Raw genomic sequence first — 18,201 nt, 5'->3', positions numbered from 1 at the left:
CAAAGATAATAGCTAATAGCTCTGCAATTACTTCAGGCAATTCCTTGAGTACTCAAGAATGAATGAATGAATCTCATCAGGCTCTTTTGATTTGGAAACATATAGCTTTCCTCAGTAATCTTTAAGCCACTGGTTCTCAATCTTTTTTAGACTTGATGCACCATTTTGTACATTTTCAGAATTTGACAGTACCCCACTTAAAAATGAAAATAAATATATTATAATAGAAACATTATAATTATATAATTTATCAATGTGTTATTAATTAACCCTACCTTGCCCTACTTCTTTCCCAATCTTCACCTAAGGGGGGCAGAGAGTCATAGAAGTTAAGGGCTGGAAGAGATTTCATAAGATCATCAGGTCCAGCCCACCCACTCTAAGGCAGGAAAGACTGCTGAGGTCAGATGACCCCAGTGAGGTGCGTGTCCTATCATCTTCTGAAAATCTTCAGGGAAGGTGACTATACCACCTCTGGGGGGAGTCTGTTCCAGACTCTGGAGACAGGGACCGTAAAGAAGTTTTTCCTTATGTCTAATATGAAGCGATCTTCTATCAGTTTATGACCATTATTCCTAGTCTTCCCCTGCAGTACCTTGTTGAACAGATTTCTATTAGCCCCTGATGTTCACCCCTTATATATTTAAAGGCTGCCACGAAGCCCCCCCTAAGTCTTCTCTTTTTCAGGCTGTACAGTCCCGTGTACTTCAGCCTCTCCTTGTATGGTGTTCTCCAGACCATAGTTTCTCAACCTGTGGTATGTGTACCCCTGGGGGTATGCGAGACACAGGCAGGGGATATGCAGGTACCCCAACACTTTCTCTGTCTCACCCTCTTTTCCTCTCTCTCTTGCCCCTTCCTCCTCTCAAAACTATGGCAAAAAATTTAATTTCCCCAGTAATAATTTGGTGTTCAGCCCTCCCAGCTTGGCCAACATCACCTCTAGCCCAGGTACATACTTAGGTTGTGCACCCCTGGTGTAAAAGGTGGCAACCCTACCCACACCAGATCAGACATCTGTCGTACCATGACCTTATATACACAGTCCTTCCAACATATAGCACACATTAGTCTGTAAATATAAAATCCCCTGGAAAATTGAGTGTTGGGGTACTTATTAAAAATTTCAGAAGTTAGGGTGTACTTGCTACTTAAAGGTTGAAAAACACTGCTCCAGACCTTTAATCATTCATGTGTCCCGCCTTTGACTCTTTCCAGCTTCTCTACATACATGAAGTGTGGCACCCAGAACTGGACACAGTACTCCAGCTGCGGCCTCACCAATGCTAAGCAGAATAGGAGGATGACATCCTTAGTTTTGCTTGTGATGCATGGATTGATGCATGCCAGAGTGCTGTTTGCTTTGCCAGCTATAGCATCACATTGGTAGCTTATGGGGCGAGAATAGCCTCCACCACTACAGCTGCTCCTCCAAGGACTCACATGCTGGGGACCAGAGTCAGCTGCCCACAGGCCCCTCCCACCAGCCTGGGGAGTGTGTGATGAGCTGGGGTATAAGTCTTGCTGAAAAGCATGGTTCTGCATTCACACATCTGCCCACCTGTGCATCTGCCCACAAACTGCAGAGCATACAGAGGGTTGATGAGGCATGGGAGGAGGTAGTCACATTACTCCTTGTCTGTGTGACTCAGGTGGATAAGGAGCATCCCACTTTCCTCTTTACATAGGGAGAGGGTACTGCAACACCATTACCGGGATCTCACAGCACCTTGGTTGAGAATCACTGCTCTATTGCATTAATGGAATTAGACTTTTCTTTATCTTATAGCATATTTATACTTCACTTTATTCTTATCTTTTATGTACCCTTATTACCTTTCAGTTACCCTTACTAGCTGTATCTTAGTTTGTGCCTTGGTCTTCTGGATTTTGTCCTTAAATGTTCATAGTGTGCCTTTATACTTATCCTTAGCAATGTGGCCAGATTTTCACTTTTGTACGATTCTATTTTAAGTTTCAAGTCATCGAAGCACTGATGACTTAGCCAAGCAGATCTCTTCCTATGCTTCCTATCCTTTCTCCACACTGAGATAACCTGTTCTCAAAATCGAATATTGTCCCTTTAAGCAAAAACTGATTTTTCCCTTAGATCTGTTTCCCCTGGGATCCTGTCTCTCACAAAAGACAGCACTATTTAATCCAGAGGGATGGCAAATGTGAGGTAATATAAACCAAGGAAGTCTTACCCTAACTTCCAATAGGCAGAGATTGATTGAAAACCTCAAATATGAAGTTTTACTTCCATTCCAATATCATTTTTTAGAAGTAACTATTATGATTCTGGATGTTCTTGCTGTCCAAATAAGTGTCCAATTCCAGGGACAGGACAAGATAACTCTGAGAGTCAACAGGACACAAAAGAATATGAGAGACAACTGAACAGAGCTGGAAATACTGAGAGTGGAGAGGCTCACCCTAGTAAAAGATGGTCTGGGACCTGTGCTCTGTTCAACATGGATCCCAGAGCAGCCAGAACACATTCTGAATGCGGTACAGTCTGGCCAGAGCGGCTGGACTCTGCCACATGCAGCTCCAGGACAGCGCCACATGTGGCCCCTGCTCCAGCCAGTCTGGAACTGGAGCTGCATGTGGTGCCTGCAAGCACCATGTGGCATTTTGTGCCTGAATTATAATCCGGCACTGGGCTGGGTAGTGGGATTGCATGGGCTGAATGTTTGACACCCCTGGTATTGAGCTGAAAAGACAAGAATAGAATTGATTTCCTGAATATTACTAAAACATTCTAGTTTGCTACAGAAAAAAACTTCTCTCATCCTTCAGTTCACCCAGATATTTGTTGCTTCTTGTCTTTATCTGCTCTCCAAGTGAAACAGAGGGAGCAGGAGGAAAAATCTTATTCTCTGCCTCCTTAAGTGTGTTTTGTTAACAACGGGATTGTTTATCTTCACATTATAAAACACTTCCACAAATACATTTTAAAAAGCCCACTCTACTGAAAACTTATTTACTCTCTAGCAGGAGTTTTCAGCCTTTTGGTTTGTGTACCCCCTGTGGCCGGTCGAGAAACAGAGTCCCCCGATCGGTCGACAAGTGTGTTGGTGGCGGGGGGAATCCCCCCGTGTGCAGCAGAGAAACCAGAAGCACCAGCAGCAAAACTAGAAGTGCTCCCCGCTTCTCCACGCCGCTGCCATGTACCCCCTGGGGCCTTCCCAAGTACCCCCAGGGGTATGCATACCCCTGCTTGACAACCCCTGAATTAGAGCAAAAGACTCCATACCATCATATTCATCAGAAGAAACAAGTATAAAATCAGAGTTTATTTTACTTTCCTAAAAGGGGCATAGAGTTTGCTAACTTTCAGTGAAAATTTTCACTTTCCTTGATCATTTCCAAATCATAATCAGTTTGCAGTTCACAGAACAAAAATATAATATTGGCTCATACAGTGAAAAGTATCACAACATGCTTGGGTGGCCATCTCTTTTATTATAAGCAATGCTATATGCTGTATCTGCTTGCAAAAGCACGAATAAATTGAAGAACACTGAAGAAGAAAAAAGAACAATTCATCAAAAATTAGCAGAGTTAGTTGTTTTAGGAGAAATAGGTAATAATAGGGTTTTTCCAGAACTTCCTTTTAGTTATAATACCGGCCCCAATTCTTCCCATCCTTGAAAATTGCTGCTACCTAGCAAAACTTCATTAAAAAAAAAAAAAACCCTAAGCACCTTTCCAGCCAAATTCCAAAAAAAATGTATACTGCCAACTGCACATACTAAAATTAATTGTGTTGAAAGATAATGTAGGATGCTACCAACTATCATATATCTTCTACTGTAAGATTACTAGATTACTAGAGATGATAAGATAAACAAGCATTACGTGGATCAATACTTGTAGGAGAGAAATACTGGGAAAATCCAGGAGTTACAGGCTTGATGCTTTATTGAGGTATACTTTAAATAGATTCTGTGTTTTGCCCCTGAAATTGTCATACAGCTGTGGAGAAACAAAGTGATTCCAGTGGAGATTATGCATGGTGTGTATAAATCACTTAATAATGTCTATAAAACATATATGGATTCTAAGATTCCATATAATAAAGTGATGGAAACCATCAAAAGAGGGCTAAGCAAGGCAGATACTCTTGGGTGTTCCTGAAAAAAATGCTAAAGAGTTTAGTTAGCCAAAGGAAGCCAATTCCTTAAAATGCAAGTTGTGTACAGCAGTGTAACTACAGGTGGGTTGGTGAGAGGAGTACGGTACCCATGTCAGGCACGATGTTAGGAGGGGTACTGTGACAGGGAACCCTAACCCTGTCACAAGGAAGAAGGTGCGCCCCTATAAGACCAGAACCTTCTGGGCACGGACAGCTGGTGAGGAAGGGGTTAACTGCTGAACTGGGACGGCTAGTCAGCTGACCGGAAGAGGCAGGACTATAAAAACCCTGGGTTGAATGGCAGTAGGGGTCAGCAGCTGAAGGGGAAGCAGTGCCCCTGAGAACTCCAGGAAGAAGTATGGGGAGCGATCCACCGCAGGAAGGGGGAAGCTACGGAGGCCCCTGCGAGACGATGATTGCATCCACAACCAGGACTATAGCCGGCGGTGCGGAGCCGAGACTCGAAGAGAGTTCATGTAAGCTGACCCGCTGCGTTAATTGAGCACATGCAGTTATTATTATTATTATTTTTCTGTGATGACTGAACAAAACCGGAGGTTTGGGTGAGGCTATTAGGAGTTGGAGGAGGCCTCATTTTTGGGGACCCACTCCGGAGTGGGAGCCGCAGCGCCAGGGAGGGCGCAGCTTTTGGGGGGGCACAGACCCCGGCACTAGTGAGGGTGCAGCTTTTGCGAAGACACAAACCCCAGCACTCGAGGGACAATCTCAAGAAGGCCAGAGAGGCCTGGTGCACCTAGGGGGGGTGCAAATGTATTTTGGTTTTTGTTTGGACTGGCAGGGTCGCACCCTGGTTTTGAACTTGCGGCCCCCTTGCTGTGGGGCCGGTGCCCATGCCTCTGGGACAGGGAGTGCTATGCTCCAGAAGTGAGCAGAAAAGGGAGCCACGAGCCTCCAGGCACTGGAAGGAAAAGCTGGAGCCTCGGAGTCGAACCCTGTTTGGTGGGTTTGGACGGGAAGGCCTAGCAAGAGAAAAAGGGGTCAGGCCATCCTGGGAGAGACCCCAACATACCCAATATAATAGGCAGTCTCCCGCTCTCATAATAATGTCCATCAAGACGTGGCAGAAGAGATTAGAGCAGGACAGCAGAATTCCAAGAGGGCTCCATGGGCGCCCCACGAAAGGCATGGATGACCAGGAAGATGGCACTGGGGAGGGCAACCTGTCACAGGTACCAAAATCGCCACCCCACCCCCATGGAGTCTACACCCTGGCAGTACTGCCATGCTGGGAATTCCAAAACAGCTCCTGCTTTAAAAGCAACAGCTAAGGCAGGAAGAGCATGTGTTGCAGCTGCAACAGCATCTCAGTCAGGACTGTTTAGGAGTGCCAGCATGGGTAAAGCTCCTGTTCCCCTGTCCCCACTCTCAGAACCTGTGCATCCCCACCCCACTTGCAGAACCCGTGTGACCCAGCCCTTAGAACTGCACACCAACCCACACCCCTCACTCTCCTGTGCCCCATATGAATCAGATCAGACAGGTAGCTAGACTGGGTTTCCCGGCAGCCCCCGTGGGGCAGCTCCCCCTGGCCTACTGCCGCTGCCAGTCCCCCCAGAGGTAGCACAGGGGGCTGGGTCAGTGCCAAGGCCTGCTTTTCCTTGGTTACTGCGTTGTTCCCCCTTCTAGGTTTGCCCTGGGTGCCAACTCTGTCATGCCACTGGTTGTGTGTGTATGCAGGCATGACTGTGCAGCCTGGAAGGGGAACAATGCAGTAACCAAGGAAAAGCAGGCCTTTCCATTGCTGTTCTTCAAGCCCATACAGACTGTTTTCTCTTATTTTAGAGCTGGAAAAAAACCCCTTCTTTTCTTGTTTGAACACTTCAGAGGGGCAGGTCATTGTTTTGCATTTCTGTTTTAAAGCAAATTGCCAGCTCAACAAACCGACTATGGAAGCCAGATCACTTACAGACAGAACATACTTCCCCTTCACGTGTCGAAGTGGCACTAACGTAGCTGTAGTTTCTGGTACTTTTGCACAGTTTGGGATTCAGTGTAGCTAAGCTCACATCCTGCTTTCCTACTGTGCATGTTCAATGGGCTGTACAATGGTCACATAGCTGCCTGAAGAGAACAGAATTGCCTAGGCATGCATGTAAATCTGAGCATGCCCCAAAACTTTAGTTGCAGCAAAATCAAAACTAGTGGGTATCTGACACCAGAAGAGAAGGACTCTGCCATCATTTAGCCCAATACCATGGTGAATAGGGCACTTGCCCAGGAAGACTTGGATTCTCGGTCTCCTCACCTATGGGGATTTTGAACCTATGACTGCTGGTTCTCAGCAAAGAATTCCAGTGACCAGGCAACAGGGCAGACTGTGCCTAGAGGAACCTCCATCTGAAGCTGGTCACTGGGTAGTCCAGTGGGAAAGATATCTGAGGCTAGAAGCAGAGCATACCAGAGGGAGTGCATGTCAATTAGATGGATGCTTCTCTTCCCTTCCAGAGGCCCTGGGTTCCAGCCTAAGCCTCTTCTCCCTAATGGTGTTTATCAAATGAATATTAAATGCAAGACACAGTCAGCTAGCTGCAAGGGAAGAGTTGCAGAGCAATCTGAGCAATGCTTAGCCCACACCGCTAAGGTGTGTGAAGGGGAAAGAGGATTTAGCCCCTAGGCATTTAACAACATTTTTCACACGTATCCTGCCCCGTGGCTAAACAGCTCTCAAAACAGCCTGCCATAAAGATTTTTTTTTAGAAGACCTCCCTTGAAGCTTCACTAGATTATAGGTGTTCTGTATACAAATTCTACTACTGCCGCAGAAAGCTTGTTCATATTATGATAATAAACATTAAAAGCAATTATAGAAATTCAAACTGTCAGCTGAGGGAAAGGGCTGGGGAAAGGAAAGATAAATGAGACTGAAAGAAACATGACTGATGAACAGGAGAAAAGGAAAATAATTTGTAAGGAAAGCTGTTAAAAGTATGACAAAGGCTTGTTTTTAAAATGAAGACAGTCTAAAAATGTATATTCTCCAAGACAAGCTGAGGTTTTAATGCCATTGTGCAAGTCCACATATATAAACAATCCTGTTGAAGGGGATTGCAAGCATCTGTACCCTTCTCAGCTACTGCATATGTTAGATGCAAATCAACCATTAAATACCTTATTTTCTCACATATAATACACCTCCAAATAAGCAGATGTGCATCTTGTTTTCAAAAGGCAGAATAAAGAAAAAAAGATATTTCTGTGAAAATACTGCTATGTAAGATATTTTCCCAAGGAAAATGAAGGCAATTGTAGTAAGGGGAGAACAAAACTTTATGGCTACTCTGTTAACCTCCTAACTGCAGGATGCTACAGGTGCTGCTCACCAAGCCAGACTTCCTGCCCCTCTTCTCTTCTCAAACTGAGCTGGGTGGGCAACCAGCAGTACCTGCCTTGGCAGCTGAGAGCCTGATCCTGGCCAGCAGCACCTGCAAATTCAGTTGAGAGAACACCCAGCTAATTCAGGTGGTGCTGCTTGTCCAGCACTCTGGGCTTGCCTCTGTTTTAAATATACAGCCAAGCCAATAGCAGCATCTGCAGCTCAAGCCTCTGAGGGACAGCCTCCTACTATCCACAGCTGGCAGCTATTACTGCCCTACATGGTGCTTGTAAAGAAATCCTCCTCTCTCCGTCCCCCATGCTTCTGTGTGTTTCCAAAATGACTGCCCGAGGAGCAGTTTCCCTGAGACCAGGTGGCCTGACTGTGATGTCAGAGGTCTTATGGCTAGTGCCACCAGTCGATGAGGTAGCCCCTCCCCTTGTCCCGCCTGCCTCAACTTTGCTGATATATTATTGTGAGAGGGTTCCAGTGGAGTTCTTACTAGAGGGGTTCCCCGACACGGGTGTACTCACAGCTGTTGCCTACGATGTTCCGCAGGGCTCCGCCACCCCTACACCCCGTCCACTCGCCAACCGATCACGTGCTGGTGGGATGGTGACCTTTGGTCCTCTGCGGGCTTGACCGCCGTCGGTTTCACCAATGCAGGGACTTGGACTCAGCTGTACAGCTCTGCCAGCCCGTCCTCTTGTCTCCCTGGCTCTTCTAATATTTCTTTGCGTCCTTCCTTCCTAACTTCCCTAGAAATAATATTCCCCTTGGGTAGGGCAGTTCCCAGAGCTGCCTTCCCTTACCCAGTGGATTCCAGGGGATTCTGCACCTGTCCCCAGCTCTATTTCTCCTACGGGCAGTGCTGGCAAACGCAGGGTGCCTCATCATTCCCCTTGCTTTCCTCCTCTCAAGGGAAGTACTGGCCTCTCCCTGCTCGCTATCTGTTGCAAGGTCAGAAGTTTTCTCTTGCTTTCCTCTGCTAGCGGTTTAGAGGCTTCTTCTGCCTGTTGTGCTGGTACGGCACAGCCTAGCTGGTGCCTTTCCCCAGCAGGAGCCTCAGCACGCCAGACGTACTGCCCTCTCTCTCTCTCTCTCTCTCTCTCACTGGCTCCCCTTCCCCGCGGGTGCTGTTGGGGATTTTAAACTTTCCCATATTGGCCACTGCGATTGGCACAGCTGTCTCCCTTACTGGGAACAGCTGCTTAAATAGCCGGCGTAATGCCAGCTCACGTGGCTGTAGCTGCGGCAGCACCGTGGTCTCGGCTCCGGCACCACCGGGTCTCCCAGAGGTAAGTTACCCACTCTGGGATTCTGTTCCGGGGTTTTGTCTGCCTTGCAGCCTTTCCTCGCCTCTCCTTGCATCCGTGACGGCAGCGTGCTGCCGTCACACTGACCCTTTAACTTTTCTGACCCCGTCACTTGGTTCCAACCAAAAATGGGCATTATTTGAACCCTGCTGATGCAAACCAATCATTTTAAAAGTGGTAATCAGTCCTCGGTGGAGTGACCACATTTATCAAATTGGTTCCACAGACTCCCTGGCCGGAAACTTAAAACAAAGGCACAATGTGGGGGGGGAATGCTGTTCTTAGAGAGAAGAGGATTTCTTCACAGCACTCACTGCAATGTCCTCTTACCACCCCATGCTTTGCCTCTTTTTCCCCCCCCCCCACCTAGTCACATTCTGCAGAAGCTAATATTATTATATTTCCTTGCTTAAAAAGTACACCCCAATTCCCAGCAGCACATTTTTGGAAAAGAGGTGTGGGTTGTATGTGTGAAAATACAACCATTTTCCCCTCTCCCCCCGCCCCTCCAGACAAAGTAATCCTCTTTCTTATCCCCAACAAATAAACTAACACTACAATGAAGTAAAAGGGTATTTATTTAATCCTGCAATTCTTAAGAACCAAACAGCTATGTTCTAGGGGGAAAAAAAACGGGTCTTTGCTGTTATAGTTTATATCAGCTACAACAGCAAAGACTGCTCAGAAATAAACAGGAATAAGTATCCATATTATCACTACGTTTCAGAAGACTATATTCAATTTATTGAACTTCCTCCTTTTAATCAAAAAAATTTAGCTGTTCATTAGAATCTGCTACTTTCCAGGAAAACCAAAACCAGAAAGTGAGCACACACTCCAGTGCTCCCATAACTTTGCTTTCAGGTTCTACATGCTGTTATTGCATTTGTAGTAAACTAAGAGCAAACTACTTGCAAATGATTACTTGATTTTCAGGAAGATAATCATGAGATTGAACAAACAAAATCCACTCTGTTTTCACATCAGACATTTCTTCAAATTCTGATGGATAAATAGATGACATTTACTAGCTTCATTGTCTGTCATACAATCTTGACTTGCCTTTCAACAAAATAGGCAACATTTCTAGCTTCTGTCCAGAGGCTTTTCTGATACCATCTAGATAATATTTTCTTTTCAGTACTGCAAATTGTCATTCTCTAGGATCTGATCCAGGTACATCAAAGCACACAAAGGCCATGAAAGGCGCTATGGAAAAAAGTCAAGAAATCCTGCAGCACAAGAAAAGATGCACCTGGTGGGGACCCTTTTTCTACATATGATAAAGGCCAGGTTGTTTTGAAAGCAAAGTGTGTTCAGTCATAATAAAATATACTCTCTACAACACTTTCTTCCCCTTGCAAAAGTGTCTCTTTATGATAAATACTGTATATTCAAGGAACTAAAGGCAGGAGCTTCAGATCTATTCTTTTAGTAAACCCCAAGTTGATCCAATTTGGAAAACTAATGTGCCTGAGATCTAGATAAAGCAACAATTTCTTCTTGAAAAGTACTCTAAAATATGATTGCATTATTTCATGTGGTTGACTATTTAATTAAAGTTTCAACAGCCTTAGCTAATATAGACATACTTAACAAAATTTGTCTGAGAGAATTAAGGAACAGATATTCAAAAACACGCGTCCAAGAGGTTTTGCTGATAAAGCAGGGGTGGGCAATTATTTGGGCTGGAAGGCCACTTAAGGAGTTTCAGTGAGCTGGTGGAGGGTGGTGCTGACCTGGTCTGACACAGTGTGGGGGGGGGGGGGTGCATTGGTCCTATCTGGCCCTGTGCCATCCACCCCACACCCACCGCTGGGGGTGCTGAATGGACTTGGGAGGGTCTCCATTGAGACTGGCCTGGGACCCGCTCAGGTAGAGTGTGCTTAGCTGGGAGGATGGGATGGGACTGCAGGTGGGTGGGTGTCCAGGAGCATAACGGCAGGTGCAGCCAGGATTGCAGGGAGGTGACAGCACAGGGCTGGGGCCTGGGGCAGTTGCGATCCACTCCCCACATGTCCTTGTGATGGGTGTCAGTTTTGCGGGCATGGATATCCTGGTGGTGAATCGTGGCACTACTCCAGGCCCTGGCCACACACTGTCACCACCCTGTGATCCCAGTCCCCAACTCCAGCCATCACCTGTCCCAGACACGGCTCCCTGCCTGCCCATGGCCCTATCCCATCTGCCTGTCTGAGTGCACCCTGTCTGCGGGGATGGGCCAGTCTCCTTGATAGCCCCGCCTGCCCATCAGCTCTGTCTGGCACCCCCAATAGTGGGTGTGGGGTGGACTGGCAGCGGCAGTAGGCCAGAGTGAGCTGCACCACGGGGGCTGCCGGGAAACCCAGTCTAGCAACTGTACTCCCCACACCCCACTGTGCACGCGGGACCAGTGGGACAGGCCAGTCGTGTCATGACCCAGGCTGCCCCCTATGCCTGGATCAGGCAGGGCTAAAGGACCCATCGTGGGCTGGATCAAATCCCTTGGCAGGCTGTATTCAGCCTGAAGGCTGTATTTTGCCCACCCTTGTGATAAAATGTAACGCAAGAATTGTGAATTCTTACTCTTCTAAAGCTTGAAGCATCTTTCCAGTCTCTTCAAAAGACAGTATATCAATAATTTGATCATTCAGATTATCTTCATTAAAGATGTCTCCTGAATGAAATGGTGAATGTTCCAGTTTGTGATCTTGATTTGAATTATGCTGTATTTCCTAGACATGCACAAAAAGAGCTGTTAGATCCACACTGTGTATCCACAATGAAATTCAAACCTAATTCATTATTATTATTATTATTATTATTATCAACATACATAGAATTTATGATAAGAATGTAGATTGGAACAAGATCTTAGCATGTAACCCAGCCCACCTGCCCGCTCCACTTCTGCACTGAAGTGGGTAGGATCAAGTATACCTTTGCTTCAACAGGAGTTTGCTTCTGTCCTATGATTTGATATATAACTGAGAAGAAATGGAAATGATGATAATGAAAAGTCTGCTGAAGTCATTACAGTTGTTCCCCTTAGCTTTAGTGGGCTTTGGATCAGCCTCTTAAAGAAATTACTTCTCCCACTTCAAATCTCTAAATCCATTTTATTATTTGTAATACAGTATATACCACACATTTTAGATTTGCTCAGGGCTACAGCATTACCTAGCAGAACAAAATGAAACATTTATTCTATAAAAATGAGTGACTCAGCCAGTATACAGCATATATGGATTCCCTTGAGGTTAAGGATTAATGAAGACACTATAGATGAAAACCTCAATATCAGGTGTAGTCTGCTACATTTTTATTTCATTATTAGTCTCTCTCAGCCTCTCTTGAGTGAGCTACTTTCACTTGCAGTGATTTGAAGAAATAATCTTTGACCAAAAAGGTTAATAGAGCCAGTTTTTTTTCACAACACATTGCACACAAAGAAGTATGGAAACTTACTTTTTCCTAGAAAAAACATTTTACAATAAACACAGCATTTATTATACACTTAATAAGAAACTCATCTTCCTCTCTATTATTTGTAAATCTTTCCCAGTAAAAAACCACAAAGCAAGGAAGAAAGAATTAAAAATATTTTTAAAAGATTAATTTAAAAAGTAATAACTATGTTTATAACTTACGTCCCTTTGACAGTATTTTTCATGTAAAAATGGTTGGGGGCGCACTTTTTTTGTAAAGGCTTACCCTAAAGGGTGGAGAGTAAACTTCAAAGTGGACCTTAGGCCACAAGCTAACAGTTCATCTCTTCTCATACAGGATGGCAAAGTATAGATAAGACTAAAGTCTTCTATAACTACAAATCAGGTCCTCAAAGAACTTCCCTGAGCAAAGTGAAGGGAATAGAGAACATGACATGTTCATTTTTATTTTACCTTTTTTAACTAAAAAAGTGCCACAAATCAACTTTCAAGAACAGGCTTGGCCATCCTACAGCATGCATACCACAAAAGTAGCATGGGGAGGCTCCATGTCAGACTGGGGAAGGGATAGGTAGCACAGTGGCAGATGGGGCAGGCAGAAAAAAAGCAAGAATGCCAGATCAGGCAGGCAACACAGGATAGGAAGCAGAAAGAAAACCACCTGTTCATGCAAGGGAAGGGAATCGGAGTGAAACTTGGGAAGAATGCAGGGATAATTTGTGGCACCCCTGCCTAAAAGGTTGTTTTAAAACTGTTCAAAATATTCTTTGTATGTCACAAAGAAGTAAAAGTTGATCATGTGGGGTTTTTGTACTTTGCTGTTCACCTTTAAGAGTGGTGGTCCAACAATAAGATGCGAGATCCAGAGCCATTTTAAATTTAGACTAAAGACACATTTTGCATATCTGTGTGTATCCAACTATATGCAGATATTCAGAAAACAGATCCTAATCAGCTAAGCTCTTTCAGCCTCTGAAGTGTGACTCAAGAACAGGAGTGTATAATCACATACTCTTCCCACAATGGTTCTCTTGCAGTTCAAGTCTTCCTTTCCTCTGTGTCGCCCTCTTCAATTGCAGAGCGGTATTTGGCTAGTCCCTGTTCCCTTCAGAAATTCCTATAGCTCAGTAATTCTCAGACTACACTAAACAAGAGTGAGGAAATCATGAAGTACAGCAACCAAAACAAGAAGAGTCCCTTGGGCAGCTGAATAAATCTGTTTTCCAGCCAGATGATCTGAACCTATCCCCATGTGGTGCCTCACTAACCTGCTCCAGATTTGCAGTGTTACATTCACTCCAAGAAAGATTTTGCTGGATTTGAAACCTGAAATGTGAAAAATACCTTACAGCTTGCCAGCCTGCTACACACAAAACACCACCAACAAAGGATCTACCTTACTTATACCAAAAGCCTTTCAATAATCACTGCCCTTAGAGATTCAGCAAAACCAGGGAGAAATTAAAAAAATATATATATCAGTAGGTCAGTCAAGAAAAAATTAAATTCACAGCTCTCCTTGGAGCCTAAGCCAAACATGCAGGCACCATTCACTGCCTCCTGACTTGCAGTATCACATTTTCAACAAGTGCAAGGTAAAGGATATGGGGGAAAATTACTTCAATAATACATAAACAATGTTGGATTATGAATGTATTGGTACAACCCAGGAAAGAGACCTTGGAGTCATTGTAAATAGTTCTCTAAAATCATCAGCTCAGTACAAGCAATGACCAAAAAAAGCTAATAAACTGCTGGGTATCATTAAGAAGGAAATTGAAAACAAAACAGAAATCACCATCATTCCACTATACAAATCTATGGTGCGCCCACATCTTGAATACTTTGTGCAGTTCTGGTCTCCACAGGTCAATAAGTTGTAGTAGAATTAAATCACTGATCACTTTGGTGGCTGCTCCCTTAATGTTTATGGTCTGCAGCCCTTACCTTGGCTGCTTGTTTGCTTACACAGTGGCTGTTTCAGCTGTGTTTCTCCTTCCTCAGTAACAGGACTCTCAGGCTCCCTGTTACAGGTAACCCACTGAAATTAATGCAAGACTGATTTAAATGCCTCCCGCATTTGGTGTGTGGCCCACCCTCCCACCTGGGTGGTTGTATGTTTCTTTACCTGTCATGGCCGGAAATTCCAGCTGCTGTCCCTCCCCTGCCATGCCGTGATATCAATTTCCCCACAGAAGTGCCGTGGGGCAGGAGAGGGGGCTCCACACCCTGCTTGGATCATCCGGGGGGTCCCAGACTTGAGCTGGGGCTCAACAGTGCAAATGCAGGCATTGGCCCCCAGGTGCCATAGACCCACAGTACGCCACTGATCTACTCCCTCTAAAGCACCCACAAGATAGTGGGCTAGATAGACTATTGCTCTGACCTAGTACAGGGCTTCTAATGTTCTTATGTAGCCACCTAAATTCCCTAGGCACCTAAACTTCTGTCAGAGCTCTCCGAGTCTTGACAGCACTTAGCAGTGTATTGCTCATTCTCAAAATGGGTAGCCCACTAATCTTACCTGTGAGCTCCAAACCAGTGGGTATTCCCACCAGGGAGATCAAGACTGAACCTGGAGCTCTCAGAAGCAGGGTGGTGAGAGCCCCCGTTTGGGGGTTTGTTTATCCAGAGGGGGAAGAGGACTTTGTTTATTTAAAGATAGAGCTCATCTTTAGTTTGCTTGGCTGCCTGATCAGGGACACTGTCATTAAAGTATGGATGGGGTGTAAAGAGGAGGAGAAGCCCCAAGGACCAGCAATTCAAGACATTCATGAGACACTCTCACACAAATTAAGAGAAAATGCTATCCTCTTTTACCTAAAGTTCAGTGGTTAGAGACCATACCTGACTGATTTAGAGCTGGACTGATCTTCCATCTTTGAAAAAGTGCCCTAATCTTGGAGCCATTTTAGGATGCATTTCTCTCAAACTTCCCTGTGGTAGGTGTTCTTTTTTGTAAATATATTCAAATGATCATAGATTCATATTCATAGATGTTAGGGTCGGAAGGGACCTCAATAGATCATCGAGTCCGACCCCCTGCATAGGTAGGCAAGAGGGCTGGGTTTAGATAACCCCAGCTAGATGCCTATCTAACCTCCTCTTGAAGACCCCCAGGGTAGAGGAGAGCACCACGTCCCTTGGGAGCCCATTCCAGACCTTGGCCACTCTAACTGTGAAGAAGTTCTTCCTAATGTCCAGTCTAAATCTGCTCTCTGCTAGCTTGTGGCCATTATTTCTTGTAACCCCCGGGGGCGCCTTGGTAAATAAAACCTCACCAATTCCCTTCTGTGCCCCCGTGATGAACTTATAGGCAGCCACAAGGTCACCTCTCAACCTTCTCTTGCAGAGGCTTAAGAGGTCCAGGTGCCCCAGTCTCTCCTCATAGGGCTTGGCCTGCAAGCCCTTAACCTGGTCATTGGATCAGAGATTAGAACTGGGGTGTAAGTGACTCAACTATCAGGCTATAATGTTATTTCATTCTTTGTACCCCAATGAATATTGAATTTTTTAAAGTTTAATTTAGTTTTTACAAAGTAGAAGAACTTCAGTAAGAGAGAGTGGCTAACACCCCCTTCACCATAGTCTCTGACCTGGTTGCTACAGCACTCTTCAGAGATGAGAGACCTGGTCTCAAGTCCATGTTCCATAGCAAGAAAAGGAAGGGTTTGAATTTGCATTTGAAACCACTGTGCTACCGAACAGAAGAATGTCAGTGCCTCTGCTGCTTTTTTGCAAGATAAGGGGGGCATATGGGGCAACAGCTCATCCCCTCTTCATTCCCCCACTTCCCCTTCCCTTTCCCCCTACTCCAATCCTGCACACCTGGCTTCTATTCATTCCCCTCTTTACCCCTTTTCCCTCCCCATCTCCACCCATCTGTTGCCTGGCTGTTCTCAGCTGTCAGTCCAGGGCTGTAGAATCCTGGATGATAACTAGTCCACCTAGAAGCAGTGCCTCCTGAGATATTGAAGGACTATATATTGGTGATTTTATCTCAGGTAAGTACCCAAAAGTTAATTTAACTTAAGCTAGGTAGCCCAGCTCAAAGATAATCCTCGTTATCCTTATAAAGTGACATAACTTTAAAACATCTGCAGAGCACTTAGCACTAGTTCGAGTCTTAATGTGTGATCGTTCAAGCTTTAAGTGCTCTTGACATGATCTAACTGTAATATTCAATCTCATCCTAAGTGTCTATATTAGGAGAAAAGGTCACATTTGAAAATGTGTTCATTATCACATTTTAAATTTATATGGTTTTCAGCACAATTTGGAAACAACTGTAGCTAGGGATGAACACCTTCACAACAAAATAAGTGAGACTGGCTAGTCCTAGGCTTCAATTCAAGGCTGACCACACCAAAAAACAATGCCAGTGAAGTAAGCAAGATGTACATTCCCAAGAATCTGATCCAACACCTTTTAATGTATTTGTCACTGCTAACTCTTTAAAAAATAACCTGCATTATTTACCATTTTGAGAAAACTAGAAGATATATTTTATTATGAAAAACTGACTCACCTGTTTTTTGTGTAAAAAACTCCATTTCAATATTCTTGTTCGATGAACAGCATAAAAAATAGCACATGTCAACACAAGCGACATAGCAAAAGCAATGAAGAAGCCTGAAACATGGATCCCATAACTATACAAAATCTGGAAACCAAAGAAAGAAATAATGAACCTTCATTTTACCAAATGCAAATAAAAATGAGATATAAAAATTACAGCTGTAAACTACATGGTGTGTTACTTTAAAAGCCTTTGTAAAAATATGGAATCACTGAGTACTAAGTTAATATTACCATGATTTTAACTACATTTTCAAAAATTCTCTTTGTTTCTCCATAGATTTTTCTCTTCCAGAGGTACCATTATGTTCATCTGACCTCCTCCAGAACACGCATTTTGGAATTCACTGAATTCAGCGTAACAAAGCAGAATTTGGACCCTTCTTTTATTCTTGAGCCAAATACTGAAAATTTATCTCACTGAATAGTCATGTTAACTCCAGAATTTGGCTGTAAAAGCCTTTACAGAGATGAAAGCAGCAGCTGCTATTATCTGAATAACTGCGCAGTTGTGAGCTACATAATTAATAATACCATTGCTTCCATGTTGCTATCAGAACATGCAAATTTTAGCTGTTTAACATATTTCTAAAGTATGATTCAATTTGCTAAGAAAAGTAAAGAAAAATCCAACCCAGGAAACTGAAACAACCTGCTTCTGTTCTGATCTAGCTGTTCCTTTGTATTTAGAGGATACTTAAACGGTTAAATAGGCCATTATTTGCCACTTTAAGAGATGTAAAAAGCAGGTCCCATGGCTTAATTGACAGAACTGTGTATGAGAAGCTCTTGACTGACAACTGAGCTAATTGACAGAAGTGAGTATTATTTTCAATCATACTTACTCTACAATAATGAAACATGCAGAGTAGGGAAGCTCACTTTACATAAATTAGTAGTGAATGAATTAAATGGTAAATTATGTGAAAAGACAGACTACGTCCCAAATCTTTTTAAATGCCTGTCAATGTCTGCAAGAATTAAATGAAAAAAGAATACACATATTCAGTTATTCATTTCATTAATAATATACTTAATGTCTAGCAGCTTTTTCTTGTCATTTAACTTCCATGAACAGCTAATTACCCACCCAAAACATCCCCCAGCAAACTCCTCCAAGCTATTCGCAGATCTACCAATTTAGCTGCAGAAACTAAACTGAGGTACAAAGTGGCAAGCTCCATATAAAGGTTCTGAGGTCTAAGTGTTTAATTTATTTTGATACTGTCAAAGTACAGAAGTACCCTTAGTATGTTTTTAGAGATACTACACTCCGATTGGCCTGAATACAAGCAGTACGAGCTGAATCTTTCAGAAAGCTGGCTATATGGATGCAATTTTTATCATTCTTCCCACACTGGAATATATATGACAGAAGAACCTTCTGTTTATACTTTTCCCTAC

At 44.0% G+C, this 18,201-nt stretch overlaps 1 protein-coding gene across 1 annotated transcript in view; it reads right to left on the bottom strand.

Annotated features, from left to right (window-relative positions):
- Positions 1 to 18,201, bottom strand: part of EVC2 (EvC ciliary complex subunit 2) — a 173,595-nt gene that overhangs the window by 100,789 nt on the left and 54,605 nt on the right. The window contains exons 9-10 of the mRNA XM_025195164.1: positions 16,748 to 16,882; positions 11,357 to 11,505 (exon numbers count right to left, since the gene is read on the bottom strand). Coding sequence (XP_025050949.1) covers positions 11,357 to 11,505; positions 16,748 to 16,882 — 284 coding nt within the window. The remainder of the gene's footprint in view (positions 1 to 11,356; positions 11,506 to 16,747; positions 16,883 to 18,201) is intronic.

This window comes from Alligator sinensis, unplaced genomic scaffold (genome assembly GCF_000455745.1).
Source record: "Alligator sinensis unplaced genomic scaffold, ASM45574v1 scaffold421_1, whole genome shotgun sequence".
Taxonomy (NCBI): Eukaryota; Metazoa; Chordata; order Crocodylia; family Alligatoridae; genus Alligator; species Alligator sinensis.
Note: the sequence above shows the minus strand (reverse complement) of the source record. Positions and strands in the feature narration are given on the sequence as shown.